This window comes from Alosa alosa, chromosome 21, assembly GCF_017589495.1.
Source record: "Alosa alosa isolate M-15738 ecotype Scorff River chromosome 21, AALO_Geno_1.1, whole genome shotgun sequence".
Lineage (NCBI taxonomy): Eukaryota > Metazoa > Chordata > Actinopteri > Clupeiformes > Clupeidae > Alosa > Alosa alosa.
This window is the reverse complement of record NC_063209.1, coordinates 13,609,863-13,629,433: the sequence shown is the minus strand read 5'-3', so window position 1 is coordinate 13,629,433 and position 19,571 is coordinate 13,609,863. Positions and strand designations below refer to the sequence as shown.

The window sequence follows — 19,571 nt, the reverse complement described above, 5'->3', positions numbered from 1 at the left end:
AAGACATATGCCCGTGATAAGTTTTGTCTCAAAATTGGTATGTTTTGCTGTCCTTTGGTGTGGTACCTCTATGTTGACATTAAGGGTCCGTTTATACGAGAACGATTGCGAAGGAAGACGACAAAATATTTTATCATAAGTGCCTTTCGTTTACACGGCTCCCCCGCCATCAAGGCTTGAAGACGCAAAAATCTGAAGACTCCTTCCAGAGTGTAGAGTTTTGAAGACGACCCGGGTTGCGTCTCCGTCTAAACGGCTAAACCAAAGATCTTTGATTACCTCTCTGGCTAAACTGTCAAATTAGAATGTCTGCGCGTGACGTACCGGGGTTCTATCACACCACCACCCAGCGGTCTGGAATGCATATCCAATCGAATATTACATACTCTTGCGTCTTCATATAAACAAAGATTTCCCCCTGAGAATGCTCGTCTAAACACGAATAAAAAAATGAAGACGAGACGCCACTTCTGCGTCTTCTCTTTTCATCTTCACCGTATAAACGTAGCCTAAGTTAATTATCGAAAATCATGCAAAAGTTTTTGTTGACTGAATAATAAGATGACCCAAAAGGCTGAAACATCCTTTAATGTGACAGGACATGTCCATCGGTGTGATTACTGTACTGCCACACTGCAGGACAAAATATTAGACAAGAATAAGGGGCATTTTTTTGTTAAAAAATACATTCTGATTTAAAATGTCATGAAGACAAAAGACAGAAGTATTAAGAAAGACAATAATATTTTGATATGTCACATATGGGGGAGGTTCTAAGGGAGTTTCAGTAACATGACTGGTTGACTAAATGACTACCTTGAAGCTCATTGTACATTAGCTCATTGTTTTGTTTAACATAAACTGGAACAGTATATCATTGGTGAATACCAGTCTAATCATTTTATGAATTGCTATTGTTTTAAAACACAGGAATAATGTAATGCAACTGCTTATGTATGCCATTAATGTAATAAATTAGTCATTGGCATAGAATGACAAGGGAAATGTGTAGATATTTGACTCTTTACTTGTGGGCTATGCATTGCCTTTGACTTTTTCAATCAGGTCAACGAAGGCTGGGAGAGTGGACACTTTCATATCAACTTGTCAGTGTGGAAGCTGTCACAGTTCATAGTGTATATATTTTTGTTGTTGTTTGTTAAAAAAAACATAGCCTAGTCTATATTGTTTGTATTAAAGTTTAAGTTTACACATATTACAGCATATCACATACCACTTTATCTTTAATGCAACCAATCCTTCAGTGTGACAATGTCCTATTCCGTAACAAACATAGGCTACAATAACCGAATTTGTTTTCTCAGTAGACGATATCTTTTTTTTTTTTTTTTTTTAATGCATTCACCTTTGCATTAGGACAGACATTTTCTCTCATCTTATATTCTAACTGAATCTATGGTTAACTATGACAACAGTTAAGGTGTCTTGTCCGTTTCTGCGGATATCCTGCTTTATGCAGAACACATCTTAGCGCACGAGCGCACGCACACACCTACGAAAATACATTTACATATAGTTTACCAAACAATATCTTCTCACGGGAGTTTGCAAACAGTAACCAAATCCAACGACACACTGAGCTCGCTTTACGGTTGACATGTTCCCGAGAATAATTATGCAAACTCGCTACGCGTCCAAACACGGCAAGCTGGGGCTAAGAAGAGGAAGCAACTCATGGTGTCGCTCAGGTCCTAAATGTGCGCATTGTTAAACTTGCGAGCACAAACAGAAGGTGACGTGTGGAGGACTGCGCAACGACCGAACACAAAATGGCGAGGTTAAGCGAACATGGGATTCGCTTAAGTTCTGTAAGTATTCATTATACTTTATATTGCAATAATAAAATTCAATAACTTATGTTCAAAATGCCGTGTACCATGAAGGCCTATCCATGAATGCTATTTTATGCTTTCAGATGAGTCCGTCTTACCTGAACAGCAACTCAACAAGTCACACATGGCCCTTCAGTGCAGTTGCAGAACTAGTAGGTATGAACGTGAGATAAGTGAGTAGGCATGAGTTGTCCTTTGGCGTTTCATCAAGCCGGTGATTAACCCATGCCTTTGACAATAGGCTGTTGGAAAACGAAAGAAGTTATGTTAGGCTACTTCCGTGTACTTTTTCAATCAGGTTAAATAAGTAGGAGTTGCCGTTGTTTATGTTCTTTTGAATGCCAAATCCACCTGCTGCTTCAGTCCTGCATACAGAACTCTTGCTGTTGCAACAGCCCACCAAGGGCGTGTTTGGAATCTTGTTGGGCTCATATAGAATATAACTGCACTACATTCTACTAACTGCACTACCTTGTACTAACTGCACTAACTTCTATTTTTGGGGAGAAGTTTTGGGATATGTAACTGCCATGCGACATGTACGTTTAGAGGTCACGGTTACAGTAATCGTCTATTCTGCAATTGACGTGAATGGCCTCATGTATTTTAGCTGCGCATGTAATGCTTTTTTATTCTTTACTTAAGTTTTTCCTATTGCATATGTCCACATGTCTGTCTCAGTAGGCTAAACTAGCAATACCTTCTGGCTTTCCAAGGCAGTTCTACTTAACATGAGCTAAAGTAATGCTATACGACTGTTAGGTGAAAAGGATAGGAAAGTTCAGACACAATTCCGAGCCAAATTGGATGCCAAATTGGAAATTAATATGTTAATTCAATGTGTCAACACATTGCTACCTTGTTCTTGTAATTTGTCCAATCAGAGACAAGACTCCAGTCCACTCTGTGTGTTGGTATTGGTGCAGATGTGCAGGGTGGAGCATTCGATGTTTGTGTTTATCCCCTTCCTTGTTAGACATCTGTATCAAAGTCATCATTGTTAGTGCTTGCATGTGCGTGGGCGTGTATGTGTGTGTGTGTGTGTGTGTGTGGGGGGGTTAAGAACAGGGGTGTCCTGTTCTTAAATGTGCTATACAAATACAATTGACTAAAATTGCCACTATTGTCTCTTCTTAAACAGACAATGCTTCAGACCCAGGTGTCACTGCTAAAAAGATTTGGATAGATGTAGTCCAAGTAAAGGACCAGCAGTGTTTGGCATTCACAGATAATGGCAGTGGGATGACCCCCAACAAACTGCACAAAATGCTAAGGTACGTCGCAACAGCTGCATACTGAGATCAGACTGAACACTGTTTAGGTCTGGGATATGGCCTTAGCCCAGAGAAAAAACAAACAAATGGTTATATTAGTTATGTACAGTATACCCATGAAAGCTCTATTTTTATCTTGACAACAAAAAACAACAATGATGTAGAGCACTCACAGCATCTATGTGTTGTTGTTGTTGTTGTTGTTAAATGAAAAGTACAGTCAAATGAAAGATTATGCAAAAGGAGGAGGGTGTTAGAAAGTGAGTTTAGTCTACAATCGGTTGATGTCACTGTGTGCCTGGTGTTTTTGTGTCTCACCAATAGCAATGGACTCTTACCTTAGCGTTGTGTGTTTTCATTAACGATCCCAGTTGGTTTTAATGGGCTGGTATTTTCTCGAAACCATGAATCACCCATCCAGTTACATTCCAAAGCAAGTATGTACTTATGTGTCAAAGCATGTATGAGGAAAGTGAGATGACCACATTAAATATTTGTGTGAATGTCTATCCAGTTTATATGCTATACTTAAGGCATGTTTATATAACAATACAGGCGCTCTATAGTACCTCAAGGGAATATAAAAGCATTTGCAATAACATAACATAACTATATGTTACAGACCATTGTTTTCCAAAAGCATGATTGCGTGTTAAAGCAAATGAAAGGAATATCAAGGACCACGTACACCAATTATGTTGTTAGTTACTACCAGGTTGTCGAAATGTTATGGGCAGGGCTGATGGCATCAGTATCTGCATGGCAGATGTACAGTAATGAAAGGCATGCTGCTGTCTTCCTCTAGCCATCATCTTGTCCTGTTGTAGTATTTTTTTTTTGTTCAGTGTCATTTCCCTTTTTGCCTCATGTTGTTTAAGTACATTCTGTATACAGTATTGTGCACACATTTTGTGAGTTCATACATCAAATGTATAATGTATGAATAATGAGTGATTCCCCCGTTTCATCTTCATACAGTTTTGGCTTTACCGAGAAGGGCTCTGTGAAGGGCAGCCGCCAGCCCATCGGTGTCTATGGTAACGGCTTCAAGTCGGGCTCCATGCGCCTGGGTCTGGATGCCCTCATCTTCACCAAGAATGGGGGCTGCCAGAGCGTGGGCATGCTCTCTCAGAGCTTCCTGCAGGCCATTAAGGCCCAGGCTGTGGTGGTGCCCATTGCACCATTCAACCAGCAGACCAATATCCTCCCATAGTCCAGTGCAGTGGCTGATCTTGTACAGTAGTACTGCATGTGGATGTGATGTGTGCATGTGTTTGTGAGGGATGGGTTTTTTTTTTTGCTTTGTAGTGCTTTCGAGAGTTTTATGAATGGATGTGGATTGTGTGTGTGTGTGTGTGTGTGTTTTGTTAAAAAATTATGAAAGATAATCAATGGCGAGAGACCAATTATTTTCTGGCCCTGAATTTGTGCCTTGAATTATAGCATTGTGAAAGTTCGTAATTTTAGGGACATAACTGAAGCTAACATTAGCCTTACTGGGATGTGCAAACATACAAGCTGTAGCTTGACAGCTCAGCTTTATTGTTTTACAACGTTGTTGACGTATACTGTTTAAGGCTAACGAGATGTGTAGTCCACTGAGCAGATTCACACAAAACCTAATGTATCTTTTGCAGTCTGTCAATGAACAATACTTTCTTGACTTGTAAAATAATCTTGTAGATTGCCAAATGTCATATGTGAAATTCATGTCACAATTCAAACGGGATCAGAAAATAATTACTTTCTATCAACTAATCAACTTACCGAGTACCGCTTATATTAGGCTCATTCGACCTTATGCAGTGCTGCCAGTGCAGCATGCATCACTTTCAGCCAGATCTGTGCAGTGCAGCATGAAGTTGAACGTGCCTCTTTTTTTCCTAGATTAGATCCCATGAGCCAGAAGTGGAAGGACAGGACTTTGTCAGGTTATGTATGGAAGAAAGTGAAGAAACATAGATATAACCCGACAAAAGTCGCTCTTGTGTGTGTCTGTTTGTGTGTGTCTGTGTATGTGTGTGGATCTTGTTCGTGCATGTGTGTATGTTGATGCAACGAGAAGGATGTATAGATAGATTCATGTAATATATATCTGTCTCTATCCACTCTGGACGTTATGGCCTTAACCACCGCTTCACAGGCGTTAGTAGTGACCGACGACTCGGAGGCCAGCCTCAATGCCATCCTTACACACTCCCTCCTCAACAACGAGGAGGAGCTACACCAGCAGCTGGACACCATCCCTGGGAAGAAGGGCACCAAGATTCTCATTTGGAACATCCGAAGGTCACTATCAGTACTCCTTTTTGATTCAGATGGAAAGCCTTTTATAAGCCTTTGGTAGAATATATTTTTGGGGATTTCGCCTTTCGAAGAGAGAGTTGAGAGTGATAGGAATCAAGTGGAAGAGAGAGATGGTCTGGGATGGAACCCGGGCACATAGACCCAAACTATTTTACAGGTGATGCTGTGAAGAAATTGCATTCAAGGGTAACAATTACCTGGCTGACACCAAACTTCTCAATAGAGAATTGGCCTTGAAAATTTTTGAATTTAAAGGGAAACTTCGGTCTAACAACCTAGGGTTTAATAGTCCCTGGGTTGAACATTATGCCAGATTTTGTCTTTAAGTTGGTATGTTTAACTCTTACCAAATCCTTTAGGAAGTACAGTAAGCACATATTTCTTGAAACAAAGGTTTTAAATGTAGTTGTTTACTCATTTTCAAAGAAAATACATGTAGCTGTCAGTACAACCAAAGTCCTTTTAGGCAAGTCCCTCCACTCGGTGGCCATATTGCAACGCTTTTTGGGCGTGAGTCCACGACACATGATTGGTATGATGTCTTCACACCACACCATATGATTGGCTCAATGTATTCACATCACACCACATGATTGGCTCAATGTATTGACATGTCAACGTTTTACCGAGGAAGGGGTGGGATATGTGTAGACATATTGCCGTTCATACTAGCCCTATGTATTTCTATGGAGGATTTTCTGAGTGCTGTGTCTCCTCATTAGAAAGTCTGGTACAACCATTGATAGTGTACAAAATCAATAAGCATCCTCCTCCTACTGTCTGTCATTATATAAAGCCCTTGGGTTCCTGGGCTTTTGGTGACTCGGAAATCAGCTTGAATGGGAGGCCAGACAGATCTGTCAGAGCAAGTTGAATTGCGCTCTCAGATTCGTCTGGGTTCCCAGGCAAAGGTGAAATGACTGAAAAGGGTGAAATCCCATGCAGAAGTGGTAGATTAGAAAATAAGTTGGTTAAATGAAAATAAATTAAGTCATCAGTGAAGGATAACATCTATGACGGATACTGCATTGAAAAGTGAGAAAGCAGATTTGAAAGCTACAATTCAAACATACTTCACTGGACTAGCCTTTACTGTGGCACATCAAATCTCATGAATAGTCAGCATAGTAGACTAAATGTGCTGCTTAGACTTAATGTGGTGCAGTAGCTTACATGTTCATACCAATCTTTCTTACAAGCAAGCCTCAATATAGTCTGGTCTCTGTCTGTCACAAACAGGAACCAAGACGGGAAGCCGGAGTTTGACTTTGATACGGACGAGCACGACATCCGACTGCCAGATATCCAGAGCGTGGAGATGGAGAAGAAGAAGAAGAAGAGCTACTCGGGCCCCCGCCGGACCGACCAGATCATCCCAGAGATGGACTACTCTCTCAGGGTGGGTCACCAGGGCCTTGCAGAGGGAGGTGTGGAGGAAACGTTGCATGATGAGATGCAGAGTTAAAAGTAGACGGAGGAAGCAAAGTGATGGGTTTGTGTGGGTGTATGTGTTTGCATGCGTGCAAGTGTCTTATACCGGGTGTATTTGTGTGTTTTTCACACTCTTTTTTTAAAACATTGTGAGGTAATTGCTATTTTATACATGTAGCAATTATCCATAATTCTGAGTAATGCATTGGTCTTGACGCAGTACTTCTTTGAAGCAACTTGCATGAATCTGTATTTTGTTGGGACATAGCACGTATGTAGTGATTGTACAAGAGTATGCAAAGTCACATAGACTACTCCCATTCAAACTCCATAGACAGACAAATTGCTTCTGTGAAACTCGGCTACGCCTGCCTCTCCATCTGGACGATTTTCTGTCTCCCAGTCAATGACTGCATACCCATACCGTACCAGGACCAAATAATCTTGGTACCCCAACGGAGGGGTACCAAAAAGGAGATCGGCGCGACTCGGTGTATTTGGTACAGTGCGCAGATTTTGACAATGGGGGCAGAAGTAATTGCGTGCCGCGCAGTACCACATAGTGCCGTGCAGTTTGTGGAAATTACCCATATTTATCCAGGTGCCAGGAAAGTGAGCTTGTTTCTGTTTGACCAACTTCTAATGATTAATGTGTTTTATCAGCTGTGTTGGAGACAGCGTCTCCACCCAGGCTACCATACTTTAGGCAAACAGCAGCTCTAGAACCTACTTTTCCTTACAAGGTGTAGTCAGACAAAATAATTCTTTTTTTGTTTTTACCAGCATATTGTCACTGTATGCAATTAGTAATAATAGTAATAACACACTTTGCTTGAAATGATCCATTTGCAGTCCTCTCACTTGGCACACTCATGTACTTTAGGAGGCTGTAGAGGGATGTTTTGAAATCACATTGTAATAACAATACAGTAGGAGTGCTGCATTAGACTATGTGATATGGTATGATAATGATAGCTGTTTTATAGTGTTTTCAGTTGCCTGAGTTTTCTCTCTCTCTCTCTCTCTCTCTCTCTCTCTCTCTCTCTCTCTCTCTCTCTGTATCTCCTCCTCCAGGCATATTTGAGTATTCTTTACCTGAAGCCAAGGATTCAGATCATTCTCAGACAGCGGAAAGTTCATACCAAACTGGTGGCGAAAAACCTGTCCATGATTGAGAATGATGTCTACAAGCCACACTTTATTGTATCCTCTTTCAAGGTCCTGGGAACGATAAGGCTGCCTTGGACCTCTCCAGCTGCCTCTCCATCTGTGTCAAGTATTTGCTCTCAGCCTCTCGTAGCAAATTCATGTTTTCATTTTCGTGTTTTCATGCATTACATTTTTTAAAAAAAAATGTAACTTTGGGTGGTGTACATGTTCAAATACGTGTTAATTTCAGGATTATAAATTATGGATATTTTTTATCTCAGATACATAAAACATTTAATTAAAAAATTAAGAGATCCTCGGTGCCACAAAGGGGTAGTATTCTGCAAATGACACCATACTCCTACATTGTATATCATTTTGATGATCAAACCACAGTATTTGTGAGTCATATTTGTGCGGGTGGCCATGAGTGAAGATATTTACATGTTAGCCAGTTTGGCACCTTGTTGTGCTTGCCATGTTCGTTGTTCTCCTGACATAGCACAAACAGAACGAGCGAGTCAGAATCACCTTCGGTTTTAACCGCAAGAACAAGGACCACTTTGGCATTATGATGTACCACAAGAACCGACTAATCAAGTCCTATGAGAAAGTGGGCTGCCAAATCAAAGTAAGGATTATCTTGACGTATTATAACAGCCCTGCACTCTTAAAATGAATGTGTTGTCCCTATCTGGACACAGATGTGTTAAAAAAACAATGCAAGTTGTGTTGTTTTCCATGCAAGTTGTGTTATTTTCAACATAAATTGCGTAACAAATAAAAAGCAAACAACACAAACTGTGTTGTTCCTATCTGGACACAAATGTGTTTAAAAACAATGCAAATTGTGTTTGTTTGTTTGTTTATTCCTTCATGTCTTTTTATGAAGACAATACCCAATACCCTCTATCGGTCTCTCAGTCCTCAGGCCAACGGTCCGGAGTCGGAGTCATCGGAGTGATCGAGTGTAACTTCTTAAAGCCAGCTCACAACAAGCAGGACTTTGAGTACACCAAAGAATACAGGTTTGGTCATCACTTTTCATTTCCCATCCTGACCACACACTGTGCCGCCAGTGTGGTGTACCACAGTAGACTACTGGTATTCCCCTTCAGAATAGTCCCTTCCACACCACTCACAAAAACACTGTGGCCTTTTTAGTAACACAACTAGAGATACAAGGCTTGTCTAAAACACATTTGAAATCCAGCTGATGGCAGTTCTTAAGCTTGTATGTGCCTATCACCCTCACAAAGCCCACTACAAGGCAGGGGGCGCATGCTCTGTCTCAGTTAGAGTGGTTGAGATCCAGAGAGGCCTTAATTATGCCAACAGATGCATTTGTTCAGCAAGGTGTTTGTTTGTGCATGTGTCACTACATAGGTAAGAGTGGAACAGGATCCATGCATGTAATTCCCAACTGAGAAGGAAAACAAGTGGTGATAGGGGAGAACGTGGGGACATTTTTCTGCTGTTGTGACGAACAGCAAAATTGGGAGACACGAGAGACCTGGTCAATATCTCTTCCCAAGCCTGCATTTAAAACTCCATTTATGAAAAGATCTCTCTAGTGGTTGAACCCTAGAGGTGCACTGTTATTGAAATCCTATACACCAGGCCATCTGCTATGATTGACTTACATATGCACTTCATTAAGCTCAGAGATCATTGCAGCCATGTAGTCTCTCCAGTCATATGTCTTCATAAATTATGTCAAAACCCTTGTGTAAATGTTCTCGATTGACTCTGGTAATGTTTTACAGTAGGAAAAAAAATCATAATCGATGGAAAAAATACTTTATCAATGGTCCACTGTAAGCACAGAAGTGTTAACGGGAATCATAACACAACCAATCTCAATTGGGTAACACTTTATTTTAATGTGTCGCTGTTACAGTGTACCTACCTAATTAGGTACAGTGGTACAACCTGTGTAACAACATGTACTATCAGGTACTATCATTGTACTTGTATTATGTATTTGTGGGTAATTTGCCTAAATTTTCATCAGAGGCAAAGAGCTGACCTGAGACCTGCTGGATGGGGTAAATCTGGTCATGATAGATTTGATATACAAACCATCCTTAGCTCCAGTCAAGGCCTCATTGTCTTCAGTGTACATGTAACAGCTGTGCTGCTACAACCTTGTTACTCTTTGATACAGTGGAATAAACCTATTAAGTGTACCAGTTAATTACTTACATGTACATATGACATGTATGTTAAATACACAAATAAAGTGTTACCAAAAGATTTTAAAGCTTGTTTAAAGTAATGCTGGAGCGCGTTTCCCAAAACCATATTTGCTAACTAAGTTAGCAACTTTGTTGGTTGCAATGCAATTTCCCATTGCCAATCAGCTAAGTTGCTAACAGGTTAGCAACTATGGTTTTGGGAAACGCACCCCTGGATGATTGGGTATTGTTGGTATGAATGTGTTGTGTTGTGCTGGGCTTGCCTCACACAGACTGACGCTAGCAGCTCTGGGACTCAAGCTCAACGACTACTGGCGAGAGAAGAAGGAGAAGAAAGCCAAAGAGAGAGCGTTTAATGTGCTGTGCAAGCACAGCACTGAGGAGGACGAGGAGGAAGAGGAGGAGGAAGAGGAGGAAATTGGAAAAGAGTGAGTGAGACGTGGAGAGCTGTGTGAGCTCTGACGCGGTTAAACCGCCTAGTTCCTCTGAGTTAAATACCCAAGGAAACACCTGAATGGTGTGTGTGTGTGTGTGTGTGTGTGTGTGGTGTGGTGTGTGTGTGTGTGTGTGTGTGTGTGTGTGTGTGTGTGTGTGGTGTGTGTGTGTGTGTGTGTGTGTGTGTGTGTGTGTGTGTGTGTGTGTGTGTGTGTGTGTGTGTGTGTGTGGTATGGTGTGTGTGTGTTTGTGTGTATGTTTCTTAGAACTCTTGAATCTGAGAAACACTTGAATCAAAAAACTACCACAGCAGACATCTCAAGCAAAACGGTTCTCAAAAACCCAAACAGGTCAAATACAAGACATCCTTATAAGGATGTATTTATTAGTAAGTAGATGGATCGGATCTAGAAAGGGAAATCCAACCCACATGCCTTAGATAGTATCTGTTTTCTCACCCCTGTACCCCTTTCACTCCCCTGGTCTCAATATGTTGTGTCCTGATTTAAATGAAATTGCTTTACAAATACAAATTGTGATTTACGTTTTTTATTCATCTATTCAAGCACAGAGTAGTCTTGTGCTTATTGATCAGAGTAATATTAACATTCTACTCTTGCAATGTTCCAATTACTGTCCAGCACAGAAATAAACAAATATTAAATCTTAGTGGTTAAAAACCCACTCAAGCACTTCATCTTTGAATAGATGGTGTGCATGAGATATGGCCTAGCTGACTGTGTAATCTACTGTTGTCTTCCAAGAGGTTACATATGGTTATGTACTTGTAGTCACGCAAAACTCTTCCTTGTCTCTGCCATCAACTTTCTTATTTTGAGAACAAACATACGCAGTGAGACATTGCCAGTCACAGTGATTTTGTGTCCATGGAATCAATCTGTATTAGCAGCTTGCTGAATAAATGGCAAAAATAGGAAATATAATCAGTGCACCCCTTCAGACGTTCCTTGTCTCCTTGTTTCTTCTCAGTAGTTCATTATCTGTGTGTGTGTGTGTGTGTGTGTGTGTGTGTGTGTGTGTGTGTGTGTGTGTGTGTGTTCAGAGAGGTGGCGTGGTTGCAGTGTGAAGATTGTTTGAAGTGGCGGGGAGTGCCGGCCCATCTTCTCTCTGGATCAGTTCCTGACAGATGGACCTGCAGCCAGCATCCAATCACACGTAACAGGTAAGAGCCTACTTCCCATCCACTCCACTGGAAGCCCCATGAACAAAGCCAATCTCTGGGTAAGCTAGTGAGCGTGGCCCCTTGATGGTCCCAGGAACCTCTGCTGGTCTGCAGCCACTACTTGCATGTAAAGGGCCTGGCATTCAATGTAGTACACAATGTAGTATAATAATCTGCACGATTACTGAATAGATGTCAATTTAATTAGCAAGGTGTCTAAGGACTCGTTTAGTAATCGGTTGCCAGTTCAAGCCCGTCTTCTCCTGACCCTATCAAAGTGTCCTCTAGCAGGACATTGAACCCCAAACTGCTCCTGATGTTTGATTGGCTCCTTGCATGGCAGCCTCCTCCACTGATGTACAGTATGAATGTGTGAGTGAATGGGAGAATGTGAGGCGTTACCCTGCAGAGCGCTTTGAGTGCTCTGAGGAGTAGGAAAGTGCAAATGTAAATGTAAATGCAGCCCACTTACCTCTTGTACAGCACTGTTACAGGAAAAGAATATTCAAGTCAAGTCAAGTTTATTTATATAGTGCATTTCATACACAGAGGTCATTCAATGTGCTTTACATAAACAAAACCAAATAAAAGCATAGAAGGGCAATATAGTCAAAGAATAGTTCAAAGGGTAAAGATAATAAAAAGAAAACATAAAACACACAAGGAACACACAAGGTAAAATCATTTAAAAATAAAGAATAATTAGTAAACAAAAAAAAATGTTCTAAAACTTAATATTCAATTTTATGGTCCCTAAAGCAAGACTGACTTGGCTAAAACTAGCAATAACCAGAACCCTTCAAAAAGGAACTGTTAACAGCCTGAACACACTTGTCATATGCAAGATGCTTGTGAAGGACATTGATGATATTGTAGATATTTGCTACTAAATGTGTCAGACTGTTTTCCCACAGTTCAAAAGAGCTAAGCTTGCAGCTAAAGCCCTCACAGACATGTGATAAGATCAAGCTAATTTTGCACAGGAGCCTACCATACAGTACGTGCAAGAATGCCCCCTGTGTAGTGCTGGCTAATTGTGTGTTTCCAGAGAGCAGAATGTGTTGAGGCAAATGTGTGTGTCGATGCTGATGTGTGTTGGTGACTTGGTTGTGGCCGACAGGAGCTGTGATCTGCCGGAGGAAGCGGAGGAAACAGAAGAGGAGCTAGCCCCCAGCTATGAGAAGACAGTCAAAAAACAGTTAAGGCACCGTATCTGCATGGTGCATGGATAATTGTGTGTGTGTGTGTGTGTGTGTGTGTGTCTGCCTTCTGAGTGAGTGAGTGAGTGAGTGAGTGAAGATGTGAAAGAGCAAGTACAGGTTCTGGAACAGACGTGTAGGCGTCTGTTGACTTCTTCACCTGTGGTTTGTGACCACATCCGTCACTCAACTGCATTCTATGTGTGTGCGTGTGTGTGTGCGAAAGAAGCAGTCTCTAACTGTTGGCTATTTAAAGTATACCAACAGTTAAACTACACTACATGATGGCCTTTATATTTCTTCTTTTTCTGCCCCTTGAAGCTGTCTCTGTAGAGGGGGTTTCCATCTGACTTCCAGTACTGCAGCCATTTCTCTAGTAACAAACAGTTGTAATCTAAACGTTTGGAATTAAAATAGCCCCACATCATCACATACCCTTCACTATACCTAGAAATTGGAATGGGGTACTTTCCATAAGATCATCTCTCAATGCAATTTTTTTACAGGGGGGTGTATACTTATGCCCCTTGTATTTCAATGAAGAACATTTATTTATTTACGGTACATTATTCATTCACAAAGAAAATTGGTGTCCTTAAAGGTTGGATTTTTCCTCATTAAGGTCAATTTCCAAAAGATGATTTTTGTATTCCTCTTTTTAGTCAACTTTAGCATGGGGGTGTAAACTTATGCAACTCACTGTAGTACATAAATGTGTAGGGTCAAAAATTATTGTTGTGAGTAGGCTGAGGCTACTTTAGTCAAAAGTGATTAAGCTACAGGTGGGATGTGAACTCCGGTCACGCGAGCAGAGTTCTCCCACGTTACCATTGAGCCACCAGACAGACAATATTGTTGGGCGATAACGTCAAATTTTGATATGCAGGCTATACATTTTTTGACACTTAGCCTAGACTAAACTGTTTTATTTGCTCACAATAGGTTTAGGTTTTTGCTAATGACAATGGCAGCATTAATCACTTGTGGTTTAAATTAGAAAACGTTGACACAGATTCATGGGTTTCATCAGATCCCTTGCCATAGGTGTATAAAATCAAGCACCTAGTTTACCAGTATGAATGCAGACTGCATGGTGCTTGATTTTATACACCTATTGCTAGGGATCTGATGAAACCCATGAATAGGCTGTGGGAGAGAATTTCTAGGGGGTAGTTGTCACCATTTCCACCAATGATGTGCATCACTGCACCATCAACAACGTTGTTGGAACTACGGTGTTTGAACGTAGTGATTTGCACCACAGGTACGATAGAAACAGATGTTACACCATAGTTGTTTGAGCGCAAGTTGCGTCACACCATGGTGGTTAAGCAACATCGTTGCTAACTTTTGTAGAAATGCACCCCTGTCTGATTAAAGGCATAAAGCCATCCAAAATATAAGAAAATAAATAAAACATTCAAAAGTCGTTCATCATTGCAAGAATAATGTGGTGATAACTTACTGTAATTTTCTTCTCACCTTATCTCTAGGGATCAGGTCCGTGTGAGGAAGAGAGGGAAGTCTCAGGAGGTAAATTACTATGCTTTGCAAATACACTGCACGCTTTGCAAATACAGTGCATTGTATGACGGTGTGTGTAAGTGTGTGTGTGTGTGTGGCCGTTTGTGTGTCTGTGTCTGTGTGTGTGAGTGGTTCTTTGAGATCACTGAATGCTGGAGACAGTCACAGCAATGTTTTTCTCAGCTTGTTTCCCTGTGCAGAGTCCCTGATGTGTGTCTGTGAGGGTATGTGTGTGCCGTATGTGCTTCAGGCTCATGCCCATGTGTGTCTACATGGCTTCACAGGAGAGGAAGAGAGGCCGGCGCCCCCTGGCTCGAGGCTTGTCCCGGACTGACTCGGCAAAGCAAGAGACGGAGAATGAGGAGGAGGAGGAGGAGGAGGAGGAGGAGGGAAGAAGAGGAAGAGGAGGAAGCCAAAGAGGAGGAGGATATGGAGGAAAAAATGCAAATCATAGGGACCAAAGAGAGAAGGACATACAGGTTCGGGACACCCATCTGTTTGTGAATTAAACAATGACTTCAGTCTTCAATGTTCTCATGTTACATATAAATTTTTAGGATGGTATAGCAGGCATTCTGACACTGATACCGAAACAACATACTGATACAATTTCATTCACTTCACAAAGCCTACACATTGAAATGTATGGTCTCATAAAGGGTAGCATGAAGAAAAGTTGGTTGTTAATTGGGTATTACATACACACATCACATTATTCTATTCAGATTTTTATTCTGTTTTTATCCTTCAGCAACAAGAGGAAATCTTTGGAGCTTCAAAATGAAATGAGTAAAAAGTTATGTTCAGAAAAGCAGCCTGAACACGCCGCTCCAGACGGAGAAAAGAAGGAGAGGACCGAAGAGGCCACAGAGGCCAGTGAGAGCAAACCTGAGTCCTCACAGACCTCAGACGGCAGGCCGACTGAGTCACAGCCCTCTGCCGACGAGCAGGCCCAGGCCGTCGCTCCGCCACAGTCGCCGCAGGGCCGGTCACTGTCTGGCGGCGGTGTGTGGTCACACGCGCCCATGGTGCCCCCGGGGTCGCACACGCCCGCCTCGGCCCAGACGGTGGTGGTGCCGCCACTGAGCCGTACGGGTCAGCAGAAAGTGGGCTCGCTGGCCCAGGAGGAGCTGGACCGCTCCATCCTCTCGCAGAGGCTGGGCCAGCTGGAGCGCGAGGCCAAGCGCCTGCGCAGGAAGCTGGGCCTGAACACCTCAATGGCAGAAGCAGCGGAGGCTGCCCAGGTGGCAGCCAGCGGCGGTCAGCCGGAGGGTCAGCAGCAGGGTCTGACCGTTCCGAGCGAGGCACTGGTCTCAGGCCAAAATAATGTGGAAAACAAGAGTGTGCCCCCAGCAGAAAGTATGTGTGCCACACCAGATATGCAAAGCACAGTGCCAACTATTGACCTGACAACCACGGGGCAATTGTTGATGGAGCTCACTGCAGGAAAGCAAACAGATGCAGCAAAGGTACAACAATGAAGAAATGAATAATACTAATATAACTAATATAATAATAATAATAATAATAATAATAATAATAATAATAATCTTTATTTGTAAAGAAAAACAACGTTGCAAAATATAAACAATTAGATCTATAAAAAAACAAAGAAAAACGGGCAACTTGAGGAAACTAATTCCAGAGCCTAGGGGCCATGATTGTACAAGCTTCATGATGTGTTCAAAACTTAAGATTACCGGTACTGTCAAACCAGATTCCTGATTCTTTGCGACAGGCTTGATATGATATGTAGATCGCAGAATTTATTTCCCCATGTGTTGGGACCCAATCACAAGGATGTCTATTTTGGCAGAATTTAGCTGAAAAAAAAAGGATTTGACATCCAGTTTTTGACATCATAAAGACATCATACTTGGATCTGAGGAGTTAACAAGAAGGTATATCTGTGTATCGTCTGCATAGACATTAAAAGGTACACTATGTTCTTAATGAATGTGCCCAAGGGGAAGGATGTATAAACAGAATTGGTCCCAATAATGGAGCCCTGTGGTACACCAGAATAAAATGGACATACATCATTGTTCACAGAGACACAGAACATGTGGCCGATATGCTAAAAAACATTTTAAGGCAAATATTCCCACCCAGTGCCTCAGTATATCTAACAGTGTGTTGTGATCAGTTGTCTCAAAAGTGCACTAAAGATTTACAAGGACAGAGCACATGCCATCATCAGCTGATCACTGGTGACTTCCAGTAGTGTTGACTTAGTGCTGTGATATTTTCAGAAACCAGATTGAAACCTTTAAAAGATATTGTCATCTTCCAGTGCAAAGAGACATTGTTGGGGCACTATTTTATTTTCAGAATTTTAGATATAAAAGGTACATATTGGTCTATAGTTTTGAGGAAGAGAGAGATCAAGCCTAGCTTTTTCAAGCAGTGGGTTCACACAAGCAGTTTTAAAATAATCAGGAACACTATCAACAAGGAACTATTATAGACAGAGCGCCAACAGATTCCATTGCCTTTGTAGGTGCTATATCAAGAGGGCTGGAAGACACTTTCAAATGAGACACAGTTTCTAAATGTTCAGAAAATGTAATGGGATACAACTGGTTCAGACTATCAGGATGTGGGTGAGGGACTCAGAGTAAGTTGCATTAGGAGCAATATAGACTCTAATTGACTCCACTTTATCCGTGAAAAATGCTAACTTTTAATAGTGACTCATTACCCAATAAAACCTGCATTTGCAGAGTTAAGATAGTAGGCTACGTCCCTTCCTCAAGCATCCTTACCTTACAGCTAATATGTAACTGTCTTTTGTAGGCACAGGGCTTTGTAGGCACAGGGCTTGAAGTTCTCATGCACTGTGCTGGAATTCAGGTGTTGACAGGGCCATTAGATTTCTGATTACTGATTTGCAGAGACGATAGGCAGATCAAAGAAGAAATTATAGCTCTACAAAGGCAGCTTTTACTGGGTAGTGAGTGACGTTGCTAAATATGCAAAGTTACCACACTAATGCAAATGTAGTTTCTGACATATGCTGTCATACATTCTATCCATGAAATAGGAGCAAAACTACATTCTTTTGCAGAAAACTACATATACAGTAACTATAATTACAATCCTTTCGTTTTGTTTTTATGCAATGTAAAGCTATTAGTGGTTTGATTAATGATGCTCGTATGATGCCATTTACACACTCTGACATGTTTTTAGTGGGGATGGAAAAAGCCTTAAAACCAAAAGTGAACACCTCCCGTTCACCTACATGCCAGACACCACTAGTGCATTTTAATTCTAAGCAGAACAGCAGCTACAGGCCAAAAGGCATGTTCCCTAATTGCAGCGCCCCCAGAGGTCAAAGGACACCAGATTTTTTGAGCTTCCTCCTGATGGGGTCATGACTCCATGTACTAAGTTTGGTTATGATAGATGAAAGGGTTGCTGAGATATGAGCTCACTTCCTGTTTGGCGGCTACCTGAATGTCCCTGTCTCTTGCAGTCACAGGAGAATGACCAGACGACGATGCCTCAGAAGAGCGTCTCTCAGACGGGTCAACAGGGAGAGCAGCAGTCCAGCCCCACGGATGAGCTGTTCAACAAAAAGTACCCCGCCACGCAGCTGCAGCAGCCCCTGCTCACCGAGGTGCAGCGGCTGAAGAAGGAGAAAGAGGCGCTGCTGACCAGACTAAAGCAGACCGAGAGGAGAGAGAGACAGACGCGAGACCAGAGCACCAGCACTCAACTTGACAGGTGAGAGACCACAGGTCACGCAGCCGTCATCTGCAGTAATTGTGCTTGCCCACACACGAGACGTGTCCTGACCTGCATGAATACAGATGCATGTTTACACACACACACACACACACACACACACACAGCACACAGGATAATTTGCAGTAATTGTGAATGAGAGAGGTGTTCTCATACATGTATACAGACACATGCATACACAACCCACTTACTGTACTGGGTGGAACGCACACACACACAAACACACACACACAGTAAGCACACACACATTAAAGCAGGAAGTATCTACTGGAGATGTCCCCATGTGAAAATGAATTACACCTAAAGTGTAAAAAAAGTGTCAAAGAAACACACGTTCTCACTTGACACTTGCCTCTCATCTCACTTGAGGCGTGATGGTTGGTGGTTAGTTTGTTTGAGGAAGTGACTCACACATGCGTGTGTGCGTCTTCTCATTAGAGCTCCATCTTCAGCTTTATTTAGTAGTGTTGAAAAAAAACGTTTCTTTTCTTTTTCCTTCTTTTGTGGCAGCGTCGTCACTATGGAGCGCCTGCGTACCATGAGGAGAAACGTGGTGGCTCTTCTGTCCTCCATACTGCCCCACCTGGACCTGCAGGGAATCAGTTACGACACGGGCGACGTGGACAGCATCCTTCAACAGATCATTGAGGCCAACAGCCTTTGATCTCAAGCACACACACACACACACACACATTGTCTGTTTAGGTCTACACCCTACTGTATAAGCTTACTTGCGTCGCTGGATTTTCTTTTGATCCTTAGTTTGTGTAAATGTGCAGTCTGTGATTCTAACCCTAGTATACTTCAGGAAACTGCTCCTTGGAGCTCTCTGTGTAGTGTTTGCGCTAAAAACAAAACAAAACAGGAGTTTATCTCTGGCTTTGTAAATGAGAAGCAGACAAGTAGTAGTCCACTTCTACATGGGCATCTAACCATAACAAAATCTTCTTGCCTTCAGTCTGTCAGTGAAAGAGCAAAAATCAACGCAGCATTAAATCCACACACACACACACACACACATATGCCAAATATGTGTCTCAGGTAGTTTTAACACACTTCTTTCTTTCAGTGTCATATCCTTCATGTCAGACTTTTTTTTTTAAATAAATAAAACAATTTTTATTATTTAGTCTTTGTTACGCTTTTGTCTTGTTAGCAAAGATCCTTGATTACTAGCTCCGCTTTAACCCTCTCTGTTGTTAGCTAATCATTTTTGTGAGGATTTGTTGTTGTACTATGACCATGGTAACCCCTTTATGTGGTTGCCA

General features: G+C 41.8%; 1 protein-coding gene across 1 annotated transcript; it reads left to right on the top strand.

Annotated features, from left to right (window-relative positions):
• Positions 1-1,477: 1,477 nt before the first annotated feature.
• Positions 1,478-19,432, top strand: LOC125286053 (MORC family CW-type zinc finger protein 3-like). Its single transcript, XM_048230739.1, is given in 18 exon segments — positions 1,478-1,829; positions 1,937-2,009; positions 2,995-3,127; positions 4,106-4,326; positions 5,269-5,416; positions 6,674-6,833; positions 7,940-8,068; positions 8,526-8,645; positions 8,939-9,042; positions 10,485-10,640; positions 11,711-11,830; positions 12,951-13,028; positions 14,523-14,562; positions 14,838-14,927; positions 14,929-15,032; positions 15,305-16,022; positions 18,032-18,282; positions 18,814-19,432. Coding segments are annotated over 18 exon segments (2,838 nt in total). The 5' UTR covers positions 1,478-1,790; the 3' UTR covers positions 18,968-19,432.
• The last annotated feature ends 139 nt before the right edge of the window (positions 19,433-19,571 follow it).